The sequence below is a fragment of the Podarcis melisellensis genome (genome assembly GCF_964234715.1).
Source record: "Podarcis melisellensis genome assembly, chromosome: 4".
NCBI lineage: Eukaryota > Metazoa > Chordata > Lepidosauria > Squamata > Lacertidae > Podarcis > Podarcis melisellensis.
Genome location: NC_138531.1, coordinates 98479388 through 98505744, shown reverse-complemented (window position 1 = coordinate 98505744; position 26357 = coordinate 98479388). Strand labels below are relative to the sequence as shown.

The 26357-nt window shown below is 45.6% G+C and overlaps 1 protein-coding gene and 1 long non-coding RNA gene across 2 annotated transcripts in view; both read left to right on the top strand.

The window, feature by feature from the left end:
• The window catches only part of LOC309369367, an 84061-nt gene that overhangs the window by 4346 nt on the left and 53358 nt on the right, over positions 1–26357 (top strand). The window contains exon 3 of the long non-coding RNA XR_014168044.1: positions 398–1586. This is a non-coding gene — a long non-coding RNA (uncharacterized lncRNA). The remainder of the gene's footprint in view (positions 1–397; positions 1587–26357) is intronic.
• Positions 3485–26357, top strand: POLD3 (DNA polymerase delta 3, accessory subunit). The gene is made up of 12 exons (XM_081909971.1): positions 3485–3686; positions 4951–5006; positions 5255–5357; positions 8880–8919; positions 11622–11754; positions 12974–13241; positions 13770–13842; positions 15450–15600; positions 17568–17674; positions 22604–22692; positions 24039–24117; positions 25634–26357. The coding sequence occupies exons 1-12, from the start codon at positions 3627–3629 to the stop codon at positions 25822–25824; spliced, it is 1350 nt and encodes a 449-aa protein (XP_081766097.1). The 5' UTR covers positions 3485–3626; the 3' UTR covers positions 25825–26357.

Below are 26357 nucleotides of genomic sequence, written 5' to 3'. Positions count from 1 at the left end.
CTGTGCGCACACACCATCCCTTTAAAGCACATTCTTTCCCTCAAAGAATTCTGGGCACTGCAGGTTTGTTCAGGGTTGATGGGAACTGTAACTCTTTCATCGCTAAACTACGGTGCCCAGAATTCTTTGAGGGAAAGAATGTCATTTGATTGAATTTTAAAGGCATAGTGCATACACAGTCTTCTTAGTATTGTGTATTGTGTTTTTAATATTCGGTTGGGAGCCGCCCAGAGTGGCTGGGTATAAAAAATAAATTATTATTGAATTATTATTAGTCATGATGACTATATATGGTACGTATATCTTGGACACTGAAGTTCAGGTTTGCTAATAATTTGCTAATAATTTGGTGTGCTAGCATTGCTTTCTCTTAACCATTTATTCTTTCTGTTTACAGCTGCTGCATATCAGGCATGCTGGGATAGCAATTTGGATTAATAACCGAGTGACTGGGCTGTGAAGAGAATTTCTTGAGGATGCTTGCAGGAGGGCAGGCAACAAAGAGAACAAAACGACAGCCCCTTCATTGCAGCAAACAGCTTGCAAACAATAAAATTATTTCTCCTCGGCTTTTGCTCTGACTTATGATGAATCGTTTCTTTATCATTAGTTATGGTAGCTTCGCTATCCAGACCTGGGAGCGGCCAGGAAAAGACAAGATGGTTGGGGGGGGTCCCTTCTGTCGCACTTTTGAGCTCAGGGCACCTACAGGTGCTTCCAGATTATCAGTGTTTTGCAGGACAGACTTGGGTGCATGGCGGCACTCTAGATTTGCACATTTAAAGTGGATTAAAGCACTCTAACACAACAAATACACTTCTTTTAAGGTGCCTTTTTGTTTTTTGCTCTTTGGAAAGTAACAGGGAAGTGCATTGAAAAGTCTGGGTCGAAGAAAGATTAACAGGAAGATGTGCAAACACTCCCACAGAGAAATCAGAATGGGTGACCGTTCCGCCCAGCACACTGGGCCGTTTTCTGAACCTCTTCCGACTGTACATCCTTTAAAAAATAAATAAATAAAATTATGCATTTCCCATAGTTTGATAACATCCAGTTTATAATCATTTATCCTACATTATTTTACTTCCCCACACACCGCTCCATGGGTTCATATTTAATCCTTGTTGAGCTGCATTTCCTTAATTACTACCCCTCTTCTGGTTGTTTTTAACTGCTGCTCATATGTCTTGTCCTACTTGGGAATTTATCTGGCTACTGTAATTATTTAAGTATTCTCCATTTTATTCCCACTCCTCAGACTCATCCTGATTTCTTATATTTACAGTCAACATTGCTAGCTCCGCATATTCTATTCACTTATTCTGCCAGTCTTCTTCTGTCCTTCCACCTTTGTGCACAGATTATTCTGGTCGCTGCCATTACACACCCTTTTGTAGGTGAGGCGACTGGAACTGTACACAATACTCCAGATATGGTCACACCACCGATTTACACAATGGCATCATGATATTGGCATATTTATTTTTGATTCATCCCGGACACTGAGGTCCAGCTCTGAGGGCCTTCTGGCGGTTCCCTCCCTGTGAGAAGTGAGGTTACAGGGAACCAGGCAGAGGGCCTTCTCAGTAGTGGCACCTGCCCTGTGGAACGCCCTCCCACCAGATGTCAAAGAGAAAAACAACTACCAGACTTTTAGACGACATCTGAAGGCAGCCCTGTTTAGGGATGCTTTTAATGTTTGATGCATTATTGTATTTTAATATTGTGTTGGAAGCTGCCCAAAGTGGCTGGGGAAACCCAGCCTGATGGGCGGGGTATAAATAATAAATTATTATTATTATATTATTATTTCTAACGAGCCCTAGCATGGGGCTTGCCTATATCATAGCAGCGTTTCTCGCTCCTGGACTACAATTCCTACCATCCCTTATCAATGGTTGGGACTGATGCAAATTAGAGTCCAACAACATCTGAGCCCCAGTCCTGGGAAAAGGCTAATACAGTGGTACCTCTAGATGCGAATGGGATCCATTCCGGAGCACCGTTCGCATCTAGAAGCAAACATAACCAGCGACAGCACGTCTGCACACGTGTCGCTTTTTGCCGCTTCTGCGCATGTGCATGACGTCATTTTGAGCGGGTTGCCATGGAGCGCAACTTGAACATGCTCATCCTGAAGCACATTCAACCCGAGGTATGACTGTAGTAGTACCTTGAGATATATTAAAATATTGTCCAGTAGCACCTTAGACAGAGACCAACTAAGTTTGTTCTTGGTATAAGCTTTCGTGTGCATGCACACTTCTTCAGATACGTACCTTGGTTTTCAAACACAATGTGTTCCAGAAGTCTGTTCGGCTTCTGAAATGTTCTGAAACCAAGGCATGTCTCCTGATTGGCTCCCAACTGCGCAAGGGCACAGGAAACAATAGTGGAAGCTGCATCAGACGTTTGGCTTCCAAAAGAAGTTTGAAAATCGGAACGCCCACTTCTGGGTTTTGATCGTATCAGTATTAAGGCTCTGTATTCAGGCAGGTAGCCGTGTTAGTCTAATGCAGTAGAAATAAATAAATAAATAAATAAAATTTAATTTATTTATACCCCACCCTGCCCAGCCAAGACCGGGCTCAGGGTGGCTAACAACCAATAATAAAAACAAGTTGATTAAAATACAACTTAAAAAACAAGATTAAAATACAGCATTAAACATTAAGATGCAGCCTCTTCAGAGGAGGAGAAGGAAAAAAGAAAGAGAGGGGAGGGAATTAGAGAAAGAGGGGGGAGGGAATTAGAGACCAACTACGTTTGTTCTTGGTATGAGCTTTCGTGTGTATGCACACTTCTTCTGAAGGTGCTACTGGACTTTGTATTATTATTTTATATATATATATATATAGAGAGAGAGAGAGAGAGAGAGAGAGTACCAAGGCGTTTGACAACCAAGGTACGACTTATACGCCACCAGCCAAGCATAAAAAACTAAATGTTTCCCAATACAGGGCTGCCTTCAGATGTCTTTGGAAAGTTGCATAATCAGATGTCAGAGAGGCAGGGATGGCGCTCCACATATTATTATTATTATTATTATTTTGTATGCCGTTCTCAACACATAGCACGGGCTGCATACTGTGGAGGAAATGACCATGGGGATTCCTTGGTTATAAAAGCTACCGAATGGAGCCTCCATGTCCAGAGACAGTCTACCTCTGAATTACAAGCGGCTGAGGGAGGGTTCAAAGCAGCAAACCTATTGGGAAGGCATTATGGCCTGCCCTAGCGGGGGCAAAAATCTACGCCAGCAAGACGCCACAACCTCGATACGCCGAGGGCCGCCTTCCCTGGAGACCCGGCGCCCTCCCTGGAACCTTCTGGACTACAACTCCCGTCAGCCCCCGGGAGAGCGGCCGAAACGCGCGTGCGTGCGCGCGCAGCGGGAAGCGGAGGCTCCTCAGCCGCCTTTGGCCCGGTGCGGCTTCCGTAACGCGCGCGCGAGAAAGACCGCGCTGAGCGTGTCCCCGCGCGGCCGCCGTAGCGCGCTCTTTCTAGGGAGGCCTCAGGTTGCCATGGCGGCGGCGGCAGTGGCGGTTTCCTTCGTCTCCGCTCGGCGCCTGTGAGGGGGAAGTGGGCGAGTGGGGCCTAAGTTGGCGCTGCCGACCCGGCCGGCCATGGACGACGAGCTGTACCTGGAGAACATCGACGAGTTCGTCACGGACCAGAACAGAGTCGTGAGTGGGGGAGGGGTGCGAAAGCGGGGGGGGCTCGCAGGTGCTTCAGAGGGGGAGGGGCGGGAGGAGGGGGGCTGTTGGGGGAGGGGAGGGGGGTTGGGCGGAGCGGGGGGGGCCGAACTCACAGAATATTTTATTATTATTTTTATATATAATTTTTTATTAGTTTTTTTAACATATCATTTTCAACAGTAATTAAACATACTTTTACATCTTATTCGAATTTTTGACTTCCATCAGTCTTGTCTGATAATTTTCCAATCTAATCTCTCAGTATGCATTTCTTATCTTCCTCATTACATTTCAAACTCATAACCAATATCTCTTATCTTTTTCTGCTTTGTAACACATCATATATTTCTCCTTGCAAAACTTCTTGTAGTCCTACTGGCGTGATTTGTCGGTGACAGTTGCTCTGCAAATAGTTGGTATACTTCTTCCAATCTCCTGTAAATCTCTGGTCCCGCAGGTTTCGAATCCTTCCTGTCATTTTGTCCAATTCTGCATAGTCCATTAATTTCGTCTGCCATACTTCTTTCGTGAAGGCTCCCCGCTGCCTTGAAGAGGCTTCGCACGGCTAAGCCAGAAGCTAGAACAGTGAGAGGGATCATTGCGCAGCGATCCCTCTTGCTGTTCTGGCTTCTGGGATAGCTGCGCAGCCTGCATTCGCTCCATAAGACCCACACACATTTCCCCTGACTTTTTAGGAGGGGGAAAATGCGTCTTATAGAGCGAAAAATACAGTACAGTGGTGCCCCGCAAGACGAATGCCTCGCAAGATGGAAAACCCGCTAGACGAAAGGGTTTTCCGTTTTGGAGGTGCTTCACAAAACGAATTTCCTATGGACTTGCTTTGCAAGACGAAAATGTCTTGCGAGTTCCTGCGGGTTTTTTTCCTCCCCCCCCCTTTTCCCCAAGCCGCTAAGCCGCTTATCAGCTGATCCGCTAAACTGCTAAGCCACTTAACAGCTGAGCCGCTAAGCCACTTATCAGCTGATCCGCTAAGCCCGCTAAGCCGCTAATGGGCTTGCTTCGCAAGACGTAAAAAAAGCAAGACGAAGAGACTCAAGGGACGGATTCTTTTCGTCTTGCGAGGCACCAATGTATATCCTACCTTTAACCTAATGGCAGTGGGTTAAAAGAAATTGGCACAGAAATTACGACCTTGGCTCTCTATGGGCGATTGCAGTAATGATGGTTGGCAGTTTTTTGGGGGGCTGCTGGCGCTTGTTGCATGTTGAGATTGGATTGTTCTCCATTGCAGGTAACATACAAATGGCTGAGCTATACACTAGGTGTTCACGTCAACCAAGCTAAGCAGTAAGTATTGATATATTGATTGAGAGGAGCAAGTCTTCTCAACTGTAGCTTCAGTTCTCTTAAGGCTAAATAATTCTCCGTGGGATTTTTTAAAAAAAGATTGAGTAGAATAATTATTTGTTGGACTCTTGACCCACCAGGCCACCTCCAAGGTGTGTGGTCTGCATTCGCTAATAATAACTTTATCAAGGAACGTAAGGGATTAATCTTCATTTTAGTGTCTCTGTCTCTTGCCCTCATTTGCACAGAATGTTGTATGACTATGTGGAACGAAAGCGGAAGGAGAATTCGGGAGCCCAGTTGCATGTCACCTATTTAGTGGCCGGAAACCTCGTTCAGAATGGACACACAGTGAGTGCACAGCTTTTTCCATTACAAGTACAAATGCAGTGGAGTTCAGTGGGTTACACAGGGAAACAGAGCTTTCTGTTTGGATTTTCATTTGGAAAAGAAACCAGAATCCTTTCTCCTAGGTATCATGTCAGAGGAAATAAAAAGAACAGTCAGACCAATATTTATGTATGCAACTACGGCGGCAAGGTTATTGATTGCCAAAAATTGGAAAAGCAGCAGTGTCCCAACTAAAACAGACTGGTTATCTAAAATGATGGAATACTTCCATATTGCCGAAGTAACAGGGAGGATAAGAGGAGATATGGTACAAAAAGTGAATAAGGAGTGGGCTATCTTTAAGGAATCCATCAGAATTTATGTGGAAAAAGTAGAATTTCTGAAAGATATTGAGTGAATCCAGAAAATGATTAGAACGAAAGGAGAGTAAAGTTAAGATAAAAGAAGAGATTAAAGAAATAATGAAATCCATTTAAGCTAGTTGGGAAAATAGTAACAAGAATGGCTGGAAGTCAAGTCACTTAGTGGGTGTTCATGTGGGGTAGGTGTGTAGGTATGTTGATATGTATAGTATAAAGGTAAAGGGACTCCTGACCATTAGGTCCATTCGTGACAGGCTCTGGTATAGTATAGGTAGGTATTATATAGAGTATAGTATAGTATAGTATAGTATAGTATAGTATAGTATAGTATAGTATAGAATGTATAGTATAGGTAGGTATTATATAGAGTAATGTAGGTATGTTTTATGTTATGAAAATTAGGTAGTGTGTTGTGTACGTGTATTGTGTAAGTGTATATGTATGTGTTTTATATGTTAATAAAATAAATAAAGTATATATAAAGGGAAACAGAGCAGATGGGGCTTATCAACCTGGGAAGGTAGCCCAACCAGGAGAAGGAAGACTCTGATCCTAAACATCCACTGCCTTCTGGGATATCTACCTTCTGGGAACAAACCCTACACAAATCTGTAGTGGAGTCCCTAAGATGGTTGGATGGCACCTTGGGCACTTCCTTCCAGAGACTTCGGCAGCCAAGCTGGTGCCAAACATATTGCTCTGTTTTTCTTTGGACCCCATCCATGAGGGTGTGTGTGTTTCTTGTCGTCTGGGAGGCCTCGGACCTCCGTACACACGGCCCAGGCTTGCACCCCGAGGAGGTCACCTCAGTGCTGCTAATGCAGCTGTTTGACCTCACCACCGGAGGCACACTCCATTGTTAGGACAACGGGCTAAGGAAAGCGCACATTGCTTCTGTTACTGAACAGTTACTGAAATTGTGTCTTACCGAAACATTAAGTGTTTGGGTTAAAACCAAAGTGGCTAAAAATATTTGCACTTCCAACCAACTTCGCTCAGTGTGTTAAGTGTGCTACTTTCCCATACATTTTAGAGCAGCGTTCCATGCAGAAAAAGTACGAACGCTGTCATGTCTCTACAGGAGGGGTAACCAACACAGTGCCCTCCACATCAGGCACTTCCACACTCGGCCCTCCAGCTGTTTTGGGACTACAACTCCCATCATCCCTACCTAACAGGACCAGTGGTCAGGAATGATGGGAACTGTAGTCCCAAAACAGCTGGAGGGCCGGGTTTGGGGTTGTCTGCTCCAGATGCTGCTGGACTACAACTCCCATCATCCCTCACCATTGGCTTTGCTGGCAGGGGCTGATGAGAGTTGCAGTCCACAACATGGGACTGCTCTTACTCTACAGCATCTGAGGTCCATGGTCATAATAGAATCATAGACTTGTAGAGTTGGAAGGGACTCCAGGGGTCATCTAGTCCAACCCCTTCCAATGCGGGAATCTCAGCTAAAGCATCTATGACAGATGCCCATTCAACCTCTGCTTAAAAACCTCCAAGGAAGGAGAGTCCGTCATCTCTTGTGGGAATCTGTTCTTATTGTCAGAAAGTTCTTCCTGATGTTTAGTCGAAATCCTCTTCCTTGTCACTTGAAACCGTTGGTTCAGGTCCTCTCCTCTGGAGCAGCAGAAAACAAGCTTGCTCCATCTTCCATGTTGAACCTGATAAGGACTTGAAACAAGGAGCCTATCCAACTGAACAAATAGAGAAAACGGAGAGCTTTGACAATATGGAGCAGGTGACAGATGCTGTCCCTGAAGAAAAGGAAGGAGGAGCTGAAACTTTGCAGAAGTTAAAGGAGAACAGCATTTTGAAGCCTGACATGATGACAAAAAAGGAAAATAAAAATCTGATGTGGAGAGCCTGGCCTGAATTGGAGGTGGAAGCTGGAGCTTGGGGGACATTTGGACTTGAAAGGAGTATAAAACAAGATTTGAAGTACCCCATAAGCTTTATCTTTAAATATGGAGGCCTGGCTGGTAGAAATATGGATCCTGTTGAGCTGGAGCTTCTTCGAGATTTGGAGTTTAACATTAAAGACTACCAAAAAGACCGGCAGAGAGGAACTGAGAGAGAATTGAGAGCCTCGGATGTGAGATCTCCAGGCTAAAGAGTATATTGAGACTGATGGATTTTTGCTGAGTCCTCTTGGTTCCTTTTGGCATAGTAGTCCTCTTCAAACTTCATTCAATCAGATGATTTATTATTTGTGAGAGGGCAGCAGGGAAGAGCGTGCCCTCTATGTGTGTCTGTTTTCAATACCTTCCAACAGTGAGTCTTGTATCCGAAGGCTTTCCACACATTTTGGAATCCTGGACAATGAATGAGCAGAAGGTGATGAAAATGGGCACTGGGGGCGGGGGCATGCTTACTCGGCTGCCCTCCTCATGAGTTGTTAACTGAAGAAGAAATAAATGAAATGGCAACTTTCTTGTAGTAATGAGCTTGGTCCAGCAGAGGGCACTACTGTGCTGCGAAAGGAACATTCCTGAACCCTGGGTGTTTGAAATACAGTATAGGCTTTTCAAGGTTGTGGGAGGTGTTGAGCTGATACTGTTGTCTGTGATGATTTATAACTGATAATTTTAATTGTTTTGTACAATACATTTTGCAGTATGTTGTAACCCACCCTGGGAGCATAGGGTGAATGGTGGATAGTTAATAATAATAGTAGTAGTAGTAATAATAATAATTATATATATATATGTCTGGCATGCTATATGAGAGGGCAGGCCCGCCCGCCCCCCCGAAATAGGATCACTGCCTAGTACTACAGTGGTGGGCAAGGGAAACCAGAGCTTATGGCACCTAATATCAGGTATCTTATTATTCACACAACAAGAGAAATTCACACAAGTCCTTTTGAAATACTTAAGCTAGAAGTTGGGGAACAAGACTGAGGCTGCAGTCCTAAGTTGCTTTCTTAAAAGTGAGTTTTACTGAGATCTAAAAGATTTTGTTGCAGGTTAAATATGGTAAGGATCAGAATATTGCTTTACTAGCTAGAACAAAGATCTCAGGGTCATGAGTTTGAACCCCACGCTGGGCGAAATATTCCTGCACTACAGGGGGTTGGACTGGATAGCCCTTGTGCCCCCTTCCAATTATATGATTTTATATTTTGCTTCTTTAATAAGTTGCCATTTCTTTACAGTGCCACAAGGTTGCAGTAGTGAAAGAAGAAAAGCTGGAAGGTAGGTCTATTGAGAGCAGTGCTTCCAAAGAAGCTTGCTCTGTCTTTGTAAATAATCCTAACATCACTTTTTTTCCGTTTGCAAATTTATGAGTTTGGGTAGTATTGCTGGTTTGTCTGGAACACCTTGCTTCCATGCTATTTTCTAAGGATGCTCCCACATTTGTTGCCAACTCACCTCTGTGTCGTAGTAATGCCTCTAGAGGGAGGAACGGAAAACACAACATTTAACATTGGTTTGGAATACTTAATGCAACTATGGTGTGAGAGTGAGGAAGAGAAATTAGACAAGGCTACATAGGACTTCACCTTCACATACCTTTGGAAAGGTGTCTGCCGCAGCATACTTTGTAGCTTTGTATTTAGGCACTTTGTATCTGAGGGAAGAACTGTAGCCTAGTTGTAGGGCATCTGTTTTGCGTCCAGAAGTCCCCAGGCACCTCCAGATAGGGCTGGTTTTTAGATCGCTGTCTGGAAACATGGAGAGTCTCTGCCAGCCAGTATAGAAAATACTGAGCCAGGGGGACCAGTGTTCCTACTCTGTCTAAGGCAGTTTGCATGCAGGTGAGGGAGTGGGCTGGAAAATAATGCAAATAGCCACCTTCCCCCGCTGACCCTCTGATTGCTCTTGGCGCGGAGATTGGTTGGCTGAAATGTGAGAGGGTTAAGGGAGCTTGTACGTGTTGGAAGTCAATTATAATAAAGAGGTGGATGAAGGTTACCTCTGGAGAGGCTCGGCATGTCTTGCCTTACATACTTAACCATAAACTAAAGGTAAAAGTTAAAGGGACCCTTGACCACTAGGTCCAGTTGTGGCCGATTCTGGGGTTGCGGCGCTCATTTCGCTTTATCGGCCGAGGGAGCCAGCATACAGTTTCTGGGTCATGTGGCCAGCATGACTAAGCCGCTTCTGGCGAACCAGAGCAGCGCACAGAAACACAGTTTACCTTCCCGACGGAGCGGTACCTATTTATCTACTTGCACATTGACGTGCCTTTGAACTGCTAGGTTGGCAGGAGCAGGGACCAAGCAACGGGAGCTCACCCCGTCGCGGGGATTCGAACCGCCGACCTTCTGGTTGGCAAGTCCTAGGCTCTGTGGTTTAACCCACATTGCCACCCGTGTCCTGTGAACCATAAACCACTGTATCCCAAAGACTTGAGGGAAATAACTTAAAAGAGCACAAACTCCTTTAATGCAGAATAGAACCTAGACTGAATGTTAACAAGCCACATACCTGGTTTAAACTCTAATTTCTGAATGCTCAGTCCTTTTTCATTCCTAAGGGGACATTGCCTACATGTCAACTTTCCCCTACCCTGTTCTACTTGCTCCTTTCATCCAGTTAAACCTCTGTGTTGTCTGACCTTTCTCAGGGGGAGTTGTCATGCTTCCTGTCCCCTCTTGCCTTTTCCTCTTGACGGGCTCCCCTTACCCCCCTCAAGCCACACAAACAGTATTCAAGGACTAGACTCTCAAACAACTTCCCAACAATTGTCAATTTGGTGCTCCAGTTGCTGCAGTCCCTGAGGTCAAGCACGGAGGAGACAGATGATCAGGTGTTCCCTGAATGAGTTGTCCTGAAGCACTCTCCTTGGAAGTCTCCTCTTCCTGGTTTGAGCACATGCTATTTTCACTTGCGGTCGGGACAGTATCCCTCCCTGCTTTGAGGACTATGACAAGCACCAGACCCAAGCCTGGGTGGAGAGCTAGGCTTGTCTACATTGGGCTGTGCTGTCCTTTGCAGGGACATGAAGCACTTCTGAAGCACAGCGTGATTGCAGGGAGAATCCTGCCCCATCTCCAAACACAGGCAGTTAGAGCTTCAGAAGCGTGGTGCAATGCGTACTAGTCCCAGCCCTCTTCCTGAGCTTGGAAAAGGGGATCCATTCCCAGTCTTGCACTTAGACAGCCTCTGAGATCCAGCGCGACACCAGAGATAAAGATCCCATCCCAGGCAACAATTCTGGCCAGAATCAATGTCTGTCCTGCAAAAATTGTGCAACCTCAGCCAGTTGTCCGCATGGGGTGGGGGTGGGGAAGTGTGATGCAGAAGCGAAAGCATCTGAGATTACAGCCAGCTACTGTAGAGGTGAGGCAGACATTCCTCCAAACTTCTGTTTCGACCAAACTCTGCTTCGTGTGATCTGATACAGCCTTGGCAGAAGCGCTTGGGCTGCAAGCCCTCAGATTGTTATCGCAGGGCTAATGTTTCTCCTTCCCAGGGGAGAGGTATGTGGGCTAGACATTTTGACTACAAATGCTTTTGTAGCCATAATTCAGCTGTATGGTAGACAGTCTTACATTGTGTGTCTCTTGACAGCCAAACGTTCAGCTGCCAAGAGCATGATAGTTTCAGAATAGCCGCTTTAGGTACTGAGTGAAACTGGCAAGGAGCAATGCAGGCTTCTCATGAGAGTCTTCTAAGGTGTCCTGGGATCGGTTCGTTTGTTGGGTTTCCATTCTCGATTTTAAGAGTTATCCCCTCCCAATATTTACCCCAGTTTTGTGCCATGATCATACACATATTGCCATTGTATATGGAGGCACCAGTTTGCACAAGCTTCACCTGAGCATACAAGTGTGGCCTCCCAGCAGCCCGGTGCACTCCCAGATCGCTTGTCGAGTTGCGAACCATCCCACTGAGAAATGGTTGCTTTTTATAAGGTCCTTTCCATTTCACAGACCTGTCTTCCTTTTCAGCAATGAAGTCGAAGCTGTCCACCATTGCCAGCGTGCATGTCTACAGCATCCAGAAAGCCATGCTCAAGGACAGCAGTCCGCTCTATAACACGGACTATGATGTCATCAAAGCAAACCTGCAGAACTGCAGCAAGTGAGTTCTGTCTTGGTAACTGATCTGCTGGTCATCCAGATAAGCCCACCTCTATCTTGCCATCATTGTAGATTGTGCTCAGGCTGTAAGCGATCTCCAAAACCCATCCCAGAGGGTTCCTTCTTGTGCCCCTGCAGTAGTGGTTTCCCCCCACTCTGCTAGGAAAAGTTTTGAGCTGTTTCTCCCCCCCTCACAATGCTGGTTTTTCTTTTGCTTACTGTTTCAATTCAGAGTCGGCAACATGCAAAGTGTTCCAAACTTTTCCTTTCTGACATTCCGTTGAAGTTTAATTGCTATGTTCTCATTTACCGTATTGGCCCGAATATAAGCCACACTTTTTTTCCTAATTCCAACCGTGAAAAATTAAAAGTGCAGCTTAAATTTGTTGCCTTGCAAAAATTGACTTTTTTACAATATCGCTGCTGAAACAGACATACAGTAAAACGGAACGGGTGTGAGTGCCTGCAGAATTTTAAGGGAGTGGCTTATATTTGGGTATTGTCTTTTTTTCTTCCCCCCCCCTTGAATTTTAAAGGTGCGGCTTATATTCAGGCCAATACAGTATTGCTTCACTTGGATTGACTGAGTGATTATTATTTATTTAATTCATAAAAACTGAACATATCTTAATTGGTAAAAAATCTCAAAAGATGTTTACAAAAGATGAACAGTAAAATCAAGAAAAAATTACAACCCTACTTTAAGGCATGCAGAAGCTAAAATACTAAAACAGGTTAAAATCACCTCAACTTTCTAAGCAGCTGAGTAGGCTTGTCTAAACAGGAATGTTTTTAGCAGGTGCAAAAAGAGTACAGTGAAGGCACTACTTGATCTCAATAGGCAGGGAGTATTTCATATATTTATATCCTGCCTTTCCCCCAAGTTGGCATGAAAATAATTTTGTTCTTCTGGCCAGTTCTCTTCAGTGAAAAGAGATTCCCTTGCTTCCTGTCCACACTGCTGTGCTTGGGCAAGTGACTCTTAGGACAAGTTTAAAAGACATTTGTATAAAAAGGAACAGAAACCTTTCTTGGTCTACTCCCATCTTATTGGTCAGTATGACATAACGTTGCTTAAGGAATGCATGAGAAATGAAACAGGAATTGTTTTCTCAGGAAACACCTTTATCCCAAGGCTCTTTGAGAGTTTTTGGCATGGACGTCAAATGATAAAACTTCCATGTTGCGCTAACTGAAGTTTTTCCCCTCCTGCTACCCAGGTTTAGTGCTATTCACTGTGCTGCTGCAGTTGCTAGGACAGCCGCTGAAATGTCTCGCGTCGAAACCCCGGCCCAGGTGGATCACCAGCCACCTCATGGCATGGATAAAGCTGCTACTCCTGTGGTCAACGGCCATGCCCCAAGCGCTTCTTCAAAGCAGATCTCCCAGCAGGCCAAGGGCATTATGGGAATGTTTGCGGCCAAGTCTTCCACCAAGTCCCAGGAGACCCCGAAAGACACCAAAGTGGAAGCTAAAGAGTTGTCAAGTGTAAGTTTCCAGGCTTTGGCACCCTTTGTCATTAGCTACCCTCTCCCCCCCCTTCGGGACGCGGGTGGCGCAGTGGGTTAAACCACAGAGCCTAGGACTTGCCGATCAGAAGGCTGGCGGTTCGAATCCCCGCAACGGGGTGAGCTCCTGTTGCTCGGTTCTGGCTCCTGCCAACCTAGCAGTTTGAAAGCACATCAAAGTGCAAGTAGATAAATAGGTACCACTCTGGCGGGAAGGTAAACGGCGTTTCCGTGCACTGCTCTGGTTCACCAGAAGCGGCTTAGTCATGCTGGCCACATGGCCTGGAAGCTGTACGCCGGCTCCCTTGGCCAATTAAGCAAGATGAGTGCCGCAATCCCAGAGTCGTCCGTGACTGGACTTAACGGTCAGGGGTCCCTTTACCTTTACCTTTTTACACTCCCCCCCCCAACTTCATCTCAGGGCTGCACCGTAAAGTGCAGCTTTGGACACAAAGGCATGAAAGGGAGAACAAATACAGTTCGCTTTGAATATGTTCATTCCTTCCAGGCCTCCGCAGCAAGTAGCAAGGCACCTGCTAAAGGAAATCTGCTGAACAACTTCTTTGGAAAAGCTGCTCTGGGTAAGCTCCTGCTTGTGTTGCCTGCCCCGTTGTCAAGGGCTAAATACAGCTTACGGCATTTACATTCAAATCCTTGGCTCCAAAGGGCTTATTATAGCTAGATAAAGGATAAACTAGCAATTTGTTCTTAAGCATGTCTCTTCATTTGCAAATCTTAAGGAGTTCAGCGGGGAAATATAGGTAACAAAGGCTTGCTGAAACAATTACAGATAGGTAGCCGTGTTGGTCTGCCATAGTCAAAACAAAAAAAATCTCTTCCAGTAGCACCTTAAAGACCAACTAAGTTAGTTCTTGGTATGAGCTTTCGTGTGCATGCACACTTCTGAAGAATACACTTCTGTATCTTCAGATACACTTCTGTATCTGAAGAAGTGTGCATGCACACGAAAGCTCATACCAAGAACTAACTTAGTTGGTCTTTAAGGTGCTACTGGAAAGGATTTTTTTTGTTTTTGCTGAAACAAAACGTTTTCAGCAGGCTCCTTGAGGATGCCAGCATAATGTCAATAGGCAGGGATTTCCATGGCACAGGTGCTGCCATTTTTTGGCTCCTCCACTGAAGGTCTGGAGGGTGGCAACACGAGAAGAGGCCTTTCCAGTGTTGGCTTCTCACTTGTGCTCTACCCAGAGGCTCACTTGGTGCCTTCATTACTTATCTTTAGGCACCAGGCAAAAAGATGTAATTTCCCCAGGCCTGTGGCTTTTAGTTATCTGTGGGTAGGTTTTTTCAACCTTTAAAAAATATGAATGAGTTTTATATTTTTCTCTTGTTTGAGTTTTATGCTGGTTTCAATGTGTGTGTTACTGATTTGTTGTTGTAAATCACTTTGAATTATTTTGTTGAAAAAAAGCGACAAATAAGTCTACTTAAAAATAAATAAATCCTGCTGTTCATGCAGACCAGGCCTGAGTATGCTCAGGACTGCTGTATTGTGTGTGATTTATTACACTGCTCCAGTAGCATCTGTCCAGATTTTCTTTTGTAGGTTTTTTTTAAAAAGAAATATTTATTAAAGTTTTACAAAAACATAAGTACAAAAATACATGAAAATAAAAATACAACATACAAAGGACAAAGGACAAAAAGAAAATAAGAAAAAATTAAAAACAAATCCGTTTTTCATAACTTTAAACTCATTAGCTTGTTTCCTTGACCTCCTCACACCTCCCCTTTTTGTATTCCCATTTACATAATCAAATCAGCAAATCCTTACCCTCTTTCATTTATCTTAACTCTATATCTTAACATTTTATAACTCTATATTTTCATCCATTATCAATTCATTTTTGCATATTCTTATTAACTTTGTTGCTAATGCCACTTATTTTCAATCCAACATCATTTTAACATTCATTAATTTTACAGTGTTTTTGCAGATAGTCTTTAAATTTCTTCCAATCTTCTTCCACCAACTCTTCTCCCAGGTCTCGGATTCTGCCAGTCATTTCCGCCAATTCCATATAGTCCATCTTTTGTAGTTTTGCCACATACTTCTATCCCTTCCCCACCCTTTGTGAGAGTGGAGCCCCTTGTTGTAGCCAGATCCTACCATAGGGAGCAAACTGGTAAACGGCAGCCTTCCTGCTTTCCCTTGTGACAAATGCAGGCAAAGCGAGTCCTGAACCCGAACAGCGGAAGGAAGAGAAAGCTGCAGCCAAGTCCCCAGTGGAACCCAAATCGCTTCCGGGTGCACCAGAACGTGAGAAACCCAGCAAGAAAGCTGACCCTGCAAGAGGACAGCAGAAGGACAAAAAAAGGTAGCCCTCCCCATTTAAGTTTGTGGTTGTCTAAGGCTTTGGGGGTATAAATGACCAGCTTGGCTCATTCATTTGCAGACGTTCATTGTACTGTAACGGAGTGCCTGGAAGGGGAGGAAGCAGGCACACAGGTTTTTAAAAGGCCGAGTCAAGCACTGAATTGCATAAGAAGTCTTGAACTCCATTGACTTTCTTCTAGACTGATTGCACTTTTAAATGCTCAGAAACTGGAGGCAGGATTGCAAATGACATCAGTATTAAAGCTGGGGCTCGTTGCTGTTTTCCATCCTAATTTTTCCTTTTAAAAACCACTCAAGTAAAATGTGCACACACAATGCAGTGTTTCGGTGTAATACTTGAGTATTACACAAATAACAAACAGTCCAGTGATTCAGCTTTAAACTAGCTGCAATTGTCATCACTTCTCTGATTCTGATTTTGAGAGCAGCAGAGCAAAAGCTGCTAGATATTCTGCAACTGCTAAACCTAAATTTGTGTCCAGAATAAATTTTTCCAATATTGTAGGCTTCTTTGAGTTTCTGGAGCTCAGATACTTCTCTTCAGCGCTAGATTTGTATGTGTATAGAGTGCCTGGAAGGACTGAGGTGCAGGTGGGGAGCATTGTAGGGGCGGGGCGCAGAAAGGAACGGGTTGTTGAAAGATAGAGCAAGACAAGAAAAACGCATGCATGCATGCACACACCCCATATTGCATTTGTATATTTTAGCTTGGTGCCTAATAGAAATCTATCACAGGATGACAGGAGTAGCTGCTTCACCAGAATCATATAATATCCGAATTCTGGACTGGTATCCTTCTGTGCTTACTTTTAATTTTAGCTCAAACATTTGTCTGCAGCCTGGTGTGGGCAGTTTCCTGTTGTGGAGGCCCCCTCCTCGCTTGACTTTTAGCCAATCAGCTGAGTCTAACTAGCTGCCTTGTTTTTAGCCCCAGAGGCCAGGAGAAAAGGATGCCCCTTTGGCAGAAGAGCAGAGGCCGCAGTGCCCAGAGTTGTCTCTGCCACCAGCGCTAGCTAGCTGGCACCTTCCCATCAGTGCTGAAAGAAGCCATTTAATTAATTTTTTTCCCACTAGTAAAAATATGATCGTGCTAAAATGTATTTCAAAGCCACTCCAGACATTTGAGACACTACCTCATAGCGACTCCACTAAAAGAGTATTGATTGGACGTTTAGAACATGAATTCTTGTAAAAACTGTGCTTTGGGGACAAACTTGTTTAGACCCCCTGAGGCAGGATGAGATCCCAGGTCTGGTGGATATTAGCTTTCACAGCTCTGCAGTCACTTTGGTAACGTGGCATTGTGCATCTGAGATGTCATTGATTTTACGTCCTGCCCCGTTCAAGGGTTCAGAACAAGTTGATTCGTTTTGGGGGATCTTGGGTGGGCTGCTGGTCGATGCTGTTTTTAATAACATATTGTTTTGTTGGCCTCAAGTCAGAGGGTGCTGGCTGGTAGTTACCGTGGTGGTACTGTGGTCTAAACCAGTGAGCCTCTTGGGCTTGCTGATTGGAAGGTCGGCGGTTCGTATCCCCATGACGGGGTGAGCTCCCATTGCTCTGTCCCAGCTCCTGCCAACCTAGCAGTTCGGAAGCATGCCAAAAAGTGCAAGTAGATAAATAGGTACCACTCCAGCGGGAGGGTAAAACGGCGTTTCCATGCACTGCTCTGGTTTCAGTCTTCCGTTGTGCCAGAAGCGGCTTAGTCATGCTGGCCACATGACCCGGAAAAACTGTCTGCGGACAAACATCTGCTACCTCATCCTGTAAAATGAGATGAGTGCCACAACCCCAGAGTTGTCCACGACTGGACTTAACTGTCAGGAGTCCTTTACCGTTACCTTTTCCAATTGCTAGGAAACCAGTGTCCTCTGGATAGAATCACTACCTTGGTTTGTTCTGTTCGTTCCAAATACATTTGAAGTGACGAGCCTTATTTGTTTGCAGAACAAAGAGGCTGGAGATGTCAGATGAGGAGGAGAAAGAGGTTGAGAGCCTGAAGAGAAAGAGGCGTCGGATCAAACAGCCTCAACCCGAGAGCAGCGATGATGAGGGTAAATGGAAGATGGGGGTTGGAGGTTTGATGAGATTGCAGTTACATTGAAGCCAGTATCTCTAGTAGATCCTGGTCTTCTTGGAAGTGGGTACAGCAGTGCTAAGCACCTGCCCTGAATAAGTGCAAAGTCACGTCCAACGAGGTTTATCTTTCTATAAATGGTTATTCTTTCTGCTCAGGCATACGACCCTTTGTCTTACCACTAGTGAAATGCAGACTTCCATGCTGAAAAGAGATCAGCTCTTTGCAGGTGTTTTATTTATTTCTGAGTTGCAGAATTCTTCCCCATCATATTGGTTTCAAATGAGTCCGGGGGAGGGGGAGGGGCTTAACAAAGAGCTTCCAATAAAATGCAGCTCATGAATAGAAGATGCAGCAGAAATTAAAAATCAAATATATACGATATGTGATTAGCAAAGGAAGCTTAATTTCTGCAGAAATTAACAGAAATTAAATCTGCTTTGTTAACTAAAGCAGTGGCAACAGAGAGGTTGTGGCAATAAGAAGTCTGTTGTAACCAACTAAGTTCTGCTCTTGAGTAGAGCTATTGAAAGGAATGGATTTAAGTCGTAACCACAAATATAAGTGGATCTGCTCTTGAGTATGGCTAATGTTGGAGACAACCCTTCGTTACGCGAGATACACAAATACCCATAATTCACTTTCTCTATGGAATCCATGATATTTCTTTTGCAAGAAACTTGGATCTTTTTCTTTTTAGCATAACCTTGGAATTCTGCCTGGGTCAGAGGAATGTGCCACAACGTAGGCACCGGCAGATATTCCTTGTCGACCTCCCCGCTGCTACTCCCGGCAGATAAGCAGGCGAGGTCTCGGCGATTCTTCCCAGATGTGAGAAGAACACACCGTTCCTTCTCTCTCCCCTTTGGTATCCCCAGGGAGGGGAAAGAAGCAGTCAGAAATCTATTTACATCCCTTATTTCTGTCTCTTACATCAGTACAGAGAAACATGTCTGCACTCAACAGCAGTAAGAAAAAACTCCACTCATGTACTTCCAGTACGGGTCATATGACACACACACTGAGCTAACATCCGGCGCTCAGTACAGAATGGACTGCCCCTTTGTTCCCATGGCAACAGTCACAAACATCCTGTTTGGCTTTCCAGCCACCAGCAGCTGACTTGGCTGCTATAGCCTTTGCTTGCTGCTGCATTGGTGCTTTATGGTAACAGATAATAGGTAAGCGAAGGGCAATAGGAACTGTGTATGGAAGACAGCATCCCAAATGAAAGGCAGGATGTAATTTAAAAACAAGTAAGGGGAGGCAGGAAGACAAGTACAGCACTGTAGCTCCCACCCCAAATACTGACACCCTCTGCAGGTATCTGCAGTCTCTCTTTCAAATGCATCTCTGCAGCCCTCTGGACCAGCAGCTTTCTGGGTGATTTTTTTTTAAAAGAAAGGTAATATTTTTTAAAAGACATTTCTTGCAGAGTGAGACTAGTTGGTTCCCTCTTGGAGCCGAGTTCTGTTTCTTGGCAAGAGCCTGCTGCCACGAGTCTCCCCAAAGCTTTTGTTCTGTCTTCTGGGAGCAGCAGCATCCAGCTAGGCTCTTGTAACTCACCACAGCTACCTTGTCTCAATGAATAAGCCGGGGTTTGTTTTGTGGAGAGTCGTAGGATTCAAAATTGTTTCTAAAATGGTCCAAGTGATGGCACTGAAAGCCAAGCTGCCAAGACAATGGATACGTCACCAGGATGCTCACCTGTAACAAGGACTTCCGTGTTCCCATTTGGGCAGATGCAGGGCTGCTGTCTGTAGTAAATTGCCATATCGTAAGTTGGGAACCAGATGTAGTGGGAGTAGTAATAATAATAATAATAATAGTAATAATAATAATAATAATAATTTATTTATACCCTGCCCATATTGCTGGGTTTCCCCAGCTGCTCTGGGCGGCTTCCAACCGAATATTAAAAACAATACAGCGTCAGACATTAAAAACTTCCCTAAAGAGGGCCGCCTTCAGTTGTCTTTTAAAAGTAAAATAGTTGTTTATTGCCTTGACATCTGCTGGGAGGGCGTTCCACAAGGCAGGAGCCACTACCGAGAAGGCCCTCTGCCTGGTTCCCTGTAACCTCACTCTGAACCTGCGCTCTGAACACAACAGGCATCCAGCAAGCCAGGCAGCAGAAGAAATTTGGGAGGCCAAAGTTAAAGTGTAATTAGCAGCATCACAGAAGAAAACAAAACCAGATACTGTGTTGGTTTGTCCCAGGAAGGTTGGTAATACACAGTTAAAGCTGTTCTTCTGCCTTAAAGGCCGCATGGTGGAGATTGTCATCGTAACCTTTGCTGCTGCCGTTTAGTATTTGTATACCAACATCAAGGTACAAATGGTACCTTGTCACCTTTTCCAGTTCAGGCATATGAGCACCTGGTGGACTTTTTCAGTAGCACCTTGCAAGTTACAAAGGGTCTTGCTGGAGGGGTGAACCGGATTTTTCACCTCGACCCCAACTGCATTTATTCTCACAATCAGATAACCGCGAGAATTTGGCATTTAAGCCCTTAAAGGAACCTCTTGGTTGCTCCATCACTCCTCATCAATACGAGGACAGCACACCTTGGCTGCTGCCACCGCTTGATCTGATTGGGCAACTTGAGGTGTATATTTTTGTGCAATGCCCCATGCGCTGCCATCTACCTCACTGCTCGTGTTTCCACTCCTCCCCTGACAGAAGAAATCAATTCATTCTTCTGTGGTTGGAAGCCGTCCACCAGTAGATCTCAGCCCTGCTTAACCTGCGAAAGGTCACTTGGCCTGATGCCTGGCCCCGACGCAGCATTCCTGGTATTGACCTAATAAGCTGGGCTGGTTTCACGTCCAAAAAAACACAAGTCGCAACTATGGTATGAGCACAGAGTTGCCGCCAGCCAAATGTGGATTGAAAGGGAAGCTTGGCTGGTGTTCTGTCCAACATTTCCGTTCTTTCTATTAAGCAAGCAGGTTAGCAGGGCAAGTCCCTTCTCTGCTTGCTTACCCTGAGAGAGACTCCCCATGGCAGTTGTTCTCCTTGAACTCAGCAGGGCTTCCTTGCAACCTTTCAACTAGTCAGGGTGACGCAGCGGGGGGTTGAATGATAGAGGTGCCGCTGCTAACGCAGTTTCCGCATTCCTGTCAGCTCAGGGCAGCATTAAAATGAAATCTGCCTTGTGATCATCAGTGGCTTTCGCCATTCTCTTTGGCAGAATAGGTTGTAACTTGCTGCCGTAGCTGAACCCAAATAGCGCAGAGTAATCAACGCGAAATGCCCAGGGTTTAGTCGGGAAAGGATCTGAGGACCAAAACATTTTTGAAAGCATCTTGTGGAATTGAGGAGAGGTTAGTAACCTCTGTATTGATGTGGTTTTTAGACTGCTTGATTGTATCAGGGTTTTTTTTAAGCCACCTCTAGCCATTAGAAGGGATGCGGGTGGCGCTGTGGGTTAAACCACAGACCCTAAGACTTGCTGATCAGAAGGTTGGCGGTTCGATTCCCAGTGACAGGGTGAGCTCCCGTTGCTCGGTCCCCGCTCCTGCCAACCTAGCAGTTAGAGAGCACATCAAAGTGCAAGTAGATAAATAGGTACCGCTCCGGCGGGAAGGTAAACGGCGTTTCTGTGTGCTGCTCTGGTTCGCCAGAAGCGGCTTAGTCATGCTGGCCACATGACCCGGAAGCTGTACGCCGGCTCCCTCGGCCAGTAAAGTGAGATGAGCGCCGCAACCCCAGAATCGGTCACGACTGGACCTGATGGTCAGGGGTCCCTTTACCCCTTTACCAGCCATTAGAGATGCATTTTCCCAAAGCCAGTGTCGATGCTTCCAGTTTCGTACATTAAACTGCATTCATGGGTATGGTTCCAGAGGAACACACTTTTGATAGGTTTTGCATTCCAGTAAACTGAGGATGGTCTGGTGCAAGGACTGGTTAGATAGTCAAGCTGCCAAGAACTTATCTAATGGCACAGCAGGCCTGAGATGTAGTGGGTACATCACAAGGGAAAGCGGAGTATTTCTGGGAGCCTTTAGGAATTCGTCTTCTTACGATCCAGCTCATATAACGCAGCTCCTGCAAAATCTCAAATCAGAGCTTTCAGTACTGAAGGATATGTTTTTATTTGTGCTTGTTGCAGAGAACGTCTTAAATGTGTGAATTTACAGGAGTGTTGGGCTATAACATGAGTTTTTCCAAGGGGGTTGTTAGAAAAGTTGCTTTTGAGTCCATTCTACCACACTTTGCTGTACCCTCTCGCCCAAAAAATCAAACACATTTAAGAGCCCTAAACGGCCTCAGCCCAGTATACCTGAGGTCCAGCGCCGAGGGCCTTCTGGTGGTTCCCTCATTGTGAGAAGCAAAGCTACAGGGAACCAGGCAGAGGGCCTTCTCGGTAGTGGCGCCCGCCCTGTGGAACGCCCTCCCACCAGATGTCAAAGCGATAAACAACTACCTGACATTCAGAAGACATCTTAAGGCAGTCCTTTTCAGGGAAGTTTTTAATGTGTGACATTTTAGTGTATTTTTTGTCTTTGTTGGAAGCCGCCCAGAGTGGCTGGGGAACATTTTTTTTTTTTAAAGAGCCTATAATGTCTGACCAAAATGGAGCGTGTACACTTTTGCTTTTGAAAGGTGCCTCACTGCTTCATTTTCCAAGCTGGCATCAGGTCCCTTATGAAGATCAGGCCTCAAATACGCATTTCAGTGGCTGATTTAGAAATGAGGCAGGTTTGCCCTGGCTTGAACTAGACAAGCAGTAATAAATATCCAGCGTGCCATGTGGAGGCACACGAGGCTGCTACCATTCCTTGGGTTCTGTGATGGAAGCAAGGCAAAATGAACAGAACAGAATGACATAATAATGCTGCAATCTCTCGTTGGGCCATGGTTCCAAACCTGCAACTTAACTCCTCTTTTCCCCTGCAGATGTCCCGGAATCGCCTGTAACTCCTGAAGTGAAAGACCTTTCTCCTGAGCCAGACCCGAACCCAGAGCCTGATCATCTGCCCATGGAGGTAAAGACTGGTTTTGCATGCATGTTTCAGACATTAATGGGCGAAAAACCTCCTTCTGATTAATCGGTCGGAAACCCCACATTCTGAACATGGGGTTGTCTTTTATGCAAACATCGCTCACTTGGCTTACGTAATTTTATGGAGTGGGCAGCGTTTTTGTGGGGTTGGAGGCAGAAGGAATTAAGGAGGAAGTCTTACCTGGGTCTAAACTACATTTCTAAGGTCTCAGTAGAAGCTCCACTTGCTTCTTAATCTTGCTTAACAATATATATATAAATGTATCTCAAGCTGTTGCTTCTCATATACAGTGGTACCTCGCAAGACGAATGCCTCGCAAGACGAAAAACGTGCAAGACGAAAGGGTTTTTCGTTTTTTGAGTTGCTTCACAAGACGATTTTCCCTATGGGCTTGCTTCGCAAGACGAAAACGTCTTGCGAGTTTGTTTCCTTTTTCTTAAAACCGTTAATACCCAGGGAATCCGCGCTTCACAAGACGAAAAAATCGCAAGACGAAACAACTGGCAGAACGAATTAATTTCGTCTTGCGAGGCACCACTGTACTAGATCACTGGCCCAAAGTGGCATAATTTGGAATGTACTGCAAGATGAGTGATTCTCAGTTCAGCTGTAATTGCTTTCAGCGCCTTCTTGGTGACGGATGGGCTTAGTGAGAAGTGAATTCTTTGTGGCCACAGACTCCGTTACAAATGATCCGACCCAGTCATGCAATCACAAGCAGATCCCACTTTGCTCTTAACACTTGGCTGAAAACCCAAAGTTTGGCAAAGAGACAAAACCTATTTGCGTTTTTGTCGGAGCCGGTTAACATCTCCAGGAGCCCAAAAGGTTTCACTTCAGAATCAATTCAGCAAACTTCTCTCTTCAAAGTGGGGTGAATGAAGAAATTGGATGTATTCTGGTTGTTATAAAACGCCGCCCAACTTCCAACTTTCCCCAGTTATGCACTTTGATTTTAAAAGCTGAGCTGAAATTTCTTTTTTCCCCCTTTTTTCTTTTTAGGGGTGCTTATTTCTGAGTAAATATGCATTGATCCAACTTGTAAAATACAAATGAGGAGGATAATAATAATAATAATTTATTATATGCTGCCCCTTGGACTGGGTTGCTCCAGTCACTCTGGGCGGTTTCCAACAAATGAAAACATCAAACACAGTAAAACATTGAAATCTTCCCTGCTTTCCGACCAATGGCTTCTTCCATTGGTAGCACATTGAGCCCCTCCCCGGGTCCCAGGCAGCTACTAGAAAGGGGCAAAAAAGTAGATGCTGTTTGTCGCAACGTTCACTGCACACCATCTTCACAGTCTGCACTGTCCTCTTTTTCAGGCATCGGCAGGAGAGAAAAAACGGAAGCGGAAGCGAGTGCTGAAGTCCAAAACGTTTGTGGATGAGGAAGGCTGCATAGGTGAGGCTTAGCTGTGGAGCTGTCCTGGGATTAACCAATGAACCGTGTTCGTTTTAACTGATCGATTAAGTAACGTAAACAGTAGCAAAAACAGCGAGCTGCTGTTGGATACGGGAGGGCAAATCCCTTTGGGCTCTGTATTAACGGGAGCGGTGCAATTTGTGTAGCATCCTAAGTTACCCTGCCAAGCTCGGGACGCGCTGTCATTTCGTGTAGGACCCCTTTCTCAAGATCCGTTGCAAGTGGGGGCCCTGGGAGCCTGGGGGAAAGTGGGGAAGTCTGTCCGTGTGTTGATGAGAAACCCTTGGTGCACATTCGTCATGCAAGCCTCTAGCCTGGGTTTTGTCAAGGTAGAAATGGATTAAGGATTTGACTTTCCAAGTTTGGCCAAGTGCTCTGGCCTCCACTTCAGGCGCCTCTGAAGAAACAGGCTCTTTCTTTTCTGTCTATCCTCAGCCAACCTTCCCCCACCCCTCCGAAAGGATGCACACAGAGCTTGCAATAACAAAGATGGACCCCCCCCGCCCCTTCCAAAGAAAGTGTGGGTTTTACTCTTTAAATTAACTCTTTTCTAAACATGTCAAGAGTGGGAAGTTTTCCTTCACCACTTGGAATAAATAGTCCTCTGTGGAATGCTGACATTACCGATTTGCAGTCCAGATCCGGCCCGGTTCATTGCTACCCGCACTTCTGGTGTGTTCTTGGCAGGCGGTCTGGTGTAGCAAAGAAAGAACGGAACGGAATCGTGGTGAGAATTGTTTGGGTGGGAGAAGAGGCCTAGCCATACATTCAAGTCAGAGATCTGAATGTTGCCTTTCCCGAACTTCCAGAATGTTTGTATTTGTATGTGCACATCTGTCAGGGGTTGGGATGAGGGGCATTTGGGTCGTAGGTATGTAGAGGATTTCTAGGTGTCCAATCCAGAGAGATTTCCCACTCCTCCCATGTTTAACTTTGGGTTCCTGTTGGGAGCCAAGCTATTATGGCTTGCGTCAGGGGTTTCATACTACAGTCATACCTTGGGTTGAATATGCTTCACGTTGAGCGCATTCGAGTTGTGCTCCGCGGCAACCCAGAAGTAACGGAGCGCGTTACATCCTGGTTTCGCCGCATGCACAGATGCTCAAAATGATGTAACGCGCATGCGCAGAAGTGGCAAAAAGCGGCGTGCGCAGGTATGCAGTCACTGGTTGTGTTTCCTTCTGGATGCGAACAGGGCTCCGGAACAGATCCCGTTTGCATCCTGAGGTACCACTATATATGGATTCAGTCTAAGGGTGAAGAAAGGCCAGCAGGCCCAGGAATATAGTTCTCCAGGAGAAGAACGGTGAAGGAAAGATGGGAGTTGGGTTGGGCAGCAATCAGGAGTCCGTGCCTTGCTTGCCTCCTTTGGTGGCCTTCAGAATTGGGGGGTTGATCTGGGGCAGTTTTAAGAGACTGTTGGGTAACCCAGAGGCTGCAAGAATCAGGGACTTTCCAGTGGTGCAACCAGTTCACGCCACCCTTTTGTTTCCAGTGACCGAAAAGGCTTACGAGAGCGAGTCCTGCACAGACAGCGAAGGCGACTTCCGCTCCAAGCCCTCCGCGGCTCACAAGCCGCCTGCTGGGGCTGCCAAAAAGGAGCCCAAGGAGGAGAAGAGAGGCGCAAAGAGAGCCACGAAGGCCAACAAGCAGGCCTCCATCATGGGCTTCTTCCAGAAGAAATGAGCTCCAGCCACTGCCTGGTTTGCAGAAGCTGCATCAGAGCAAGCCGTCACCCTTTTTGAGGCACAAATACTTACCGTGTAAGTGGGCTTTCTCCAGAACCAGGAAACGAGACTCGCCACGCGCGGGAACCTTTCTGTTCCAAAGCTGCTTAGAAAGCAGCCACTACAGGCAACAGAGCCGCTGTTCGAGAATCAAATTAATTTGCTTTGTGCCGGCCTGTTAAATATGTATATGCAAAGGCCAATTGTTTCTTTTAGCCGCCCCGTCCTGCGGCAAGCCCCGCAGGTGGGCTGGCTTCTCCCACTGGCTCAGGTCAACGAAATGTGATGCGACTCAGTGTCCCCACCAGCTATCGCTGTCCACCCCCAACCCTTTCCTCTTCACAGTGATGCCTTCAGAGAGCTTGATGGAGTCTTCAAGGTTTCTCTGGGGCCAGGCAGCTATTTGGAAGGGAAATCTCGCGGGCCCTTCACACAGTTGCCTGCTCTTGTAGCTATGCGGAAGGGCAGCGATAGCTTAAGAACCTTGGTGGC

Coding starts and splice junctions, on each gene's coding strand:
- POLD3 (XM_081909971.1), top strand. CDS start 3,627: ATGGACGACGAGCTGTACCTGGAGAACATCGACGAGTTCGTCACGGAC. Junction 3,687..4,950: donor TCACGGACCAGAACAGAGTC/GTGAGTGGGGGA, acceptor TCTCCATTGCAG/GTAACATACAAATGGCTGAG. Junction 17,675..22,603: donor CGAGAGCAGCGATGATGAGG/GTAAATGGAAGA, acceptor TTTCCCCTGCAG/ATGTCCCGGAATCGCCTGTA.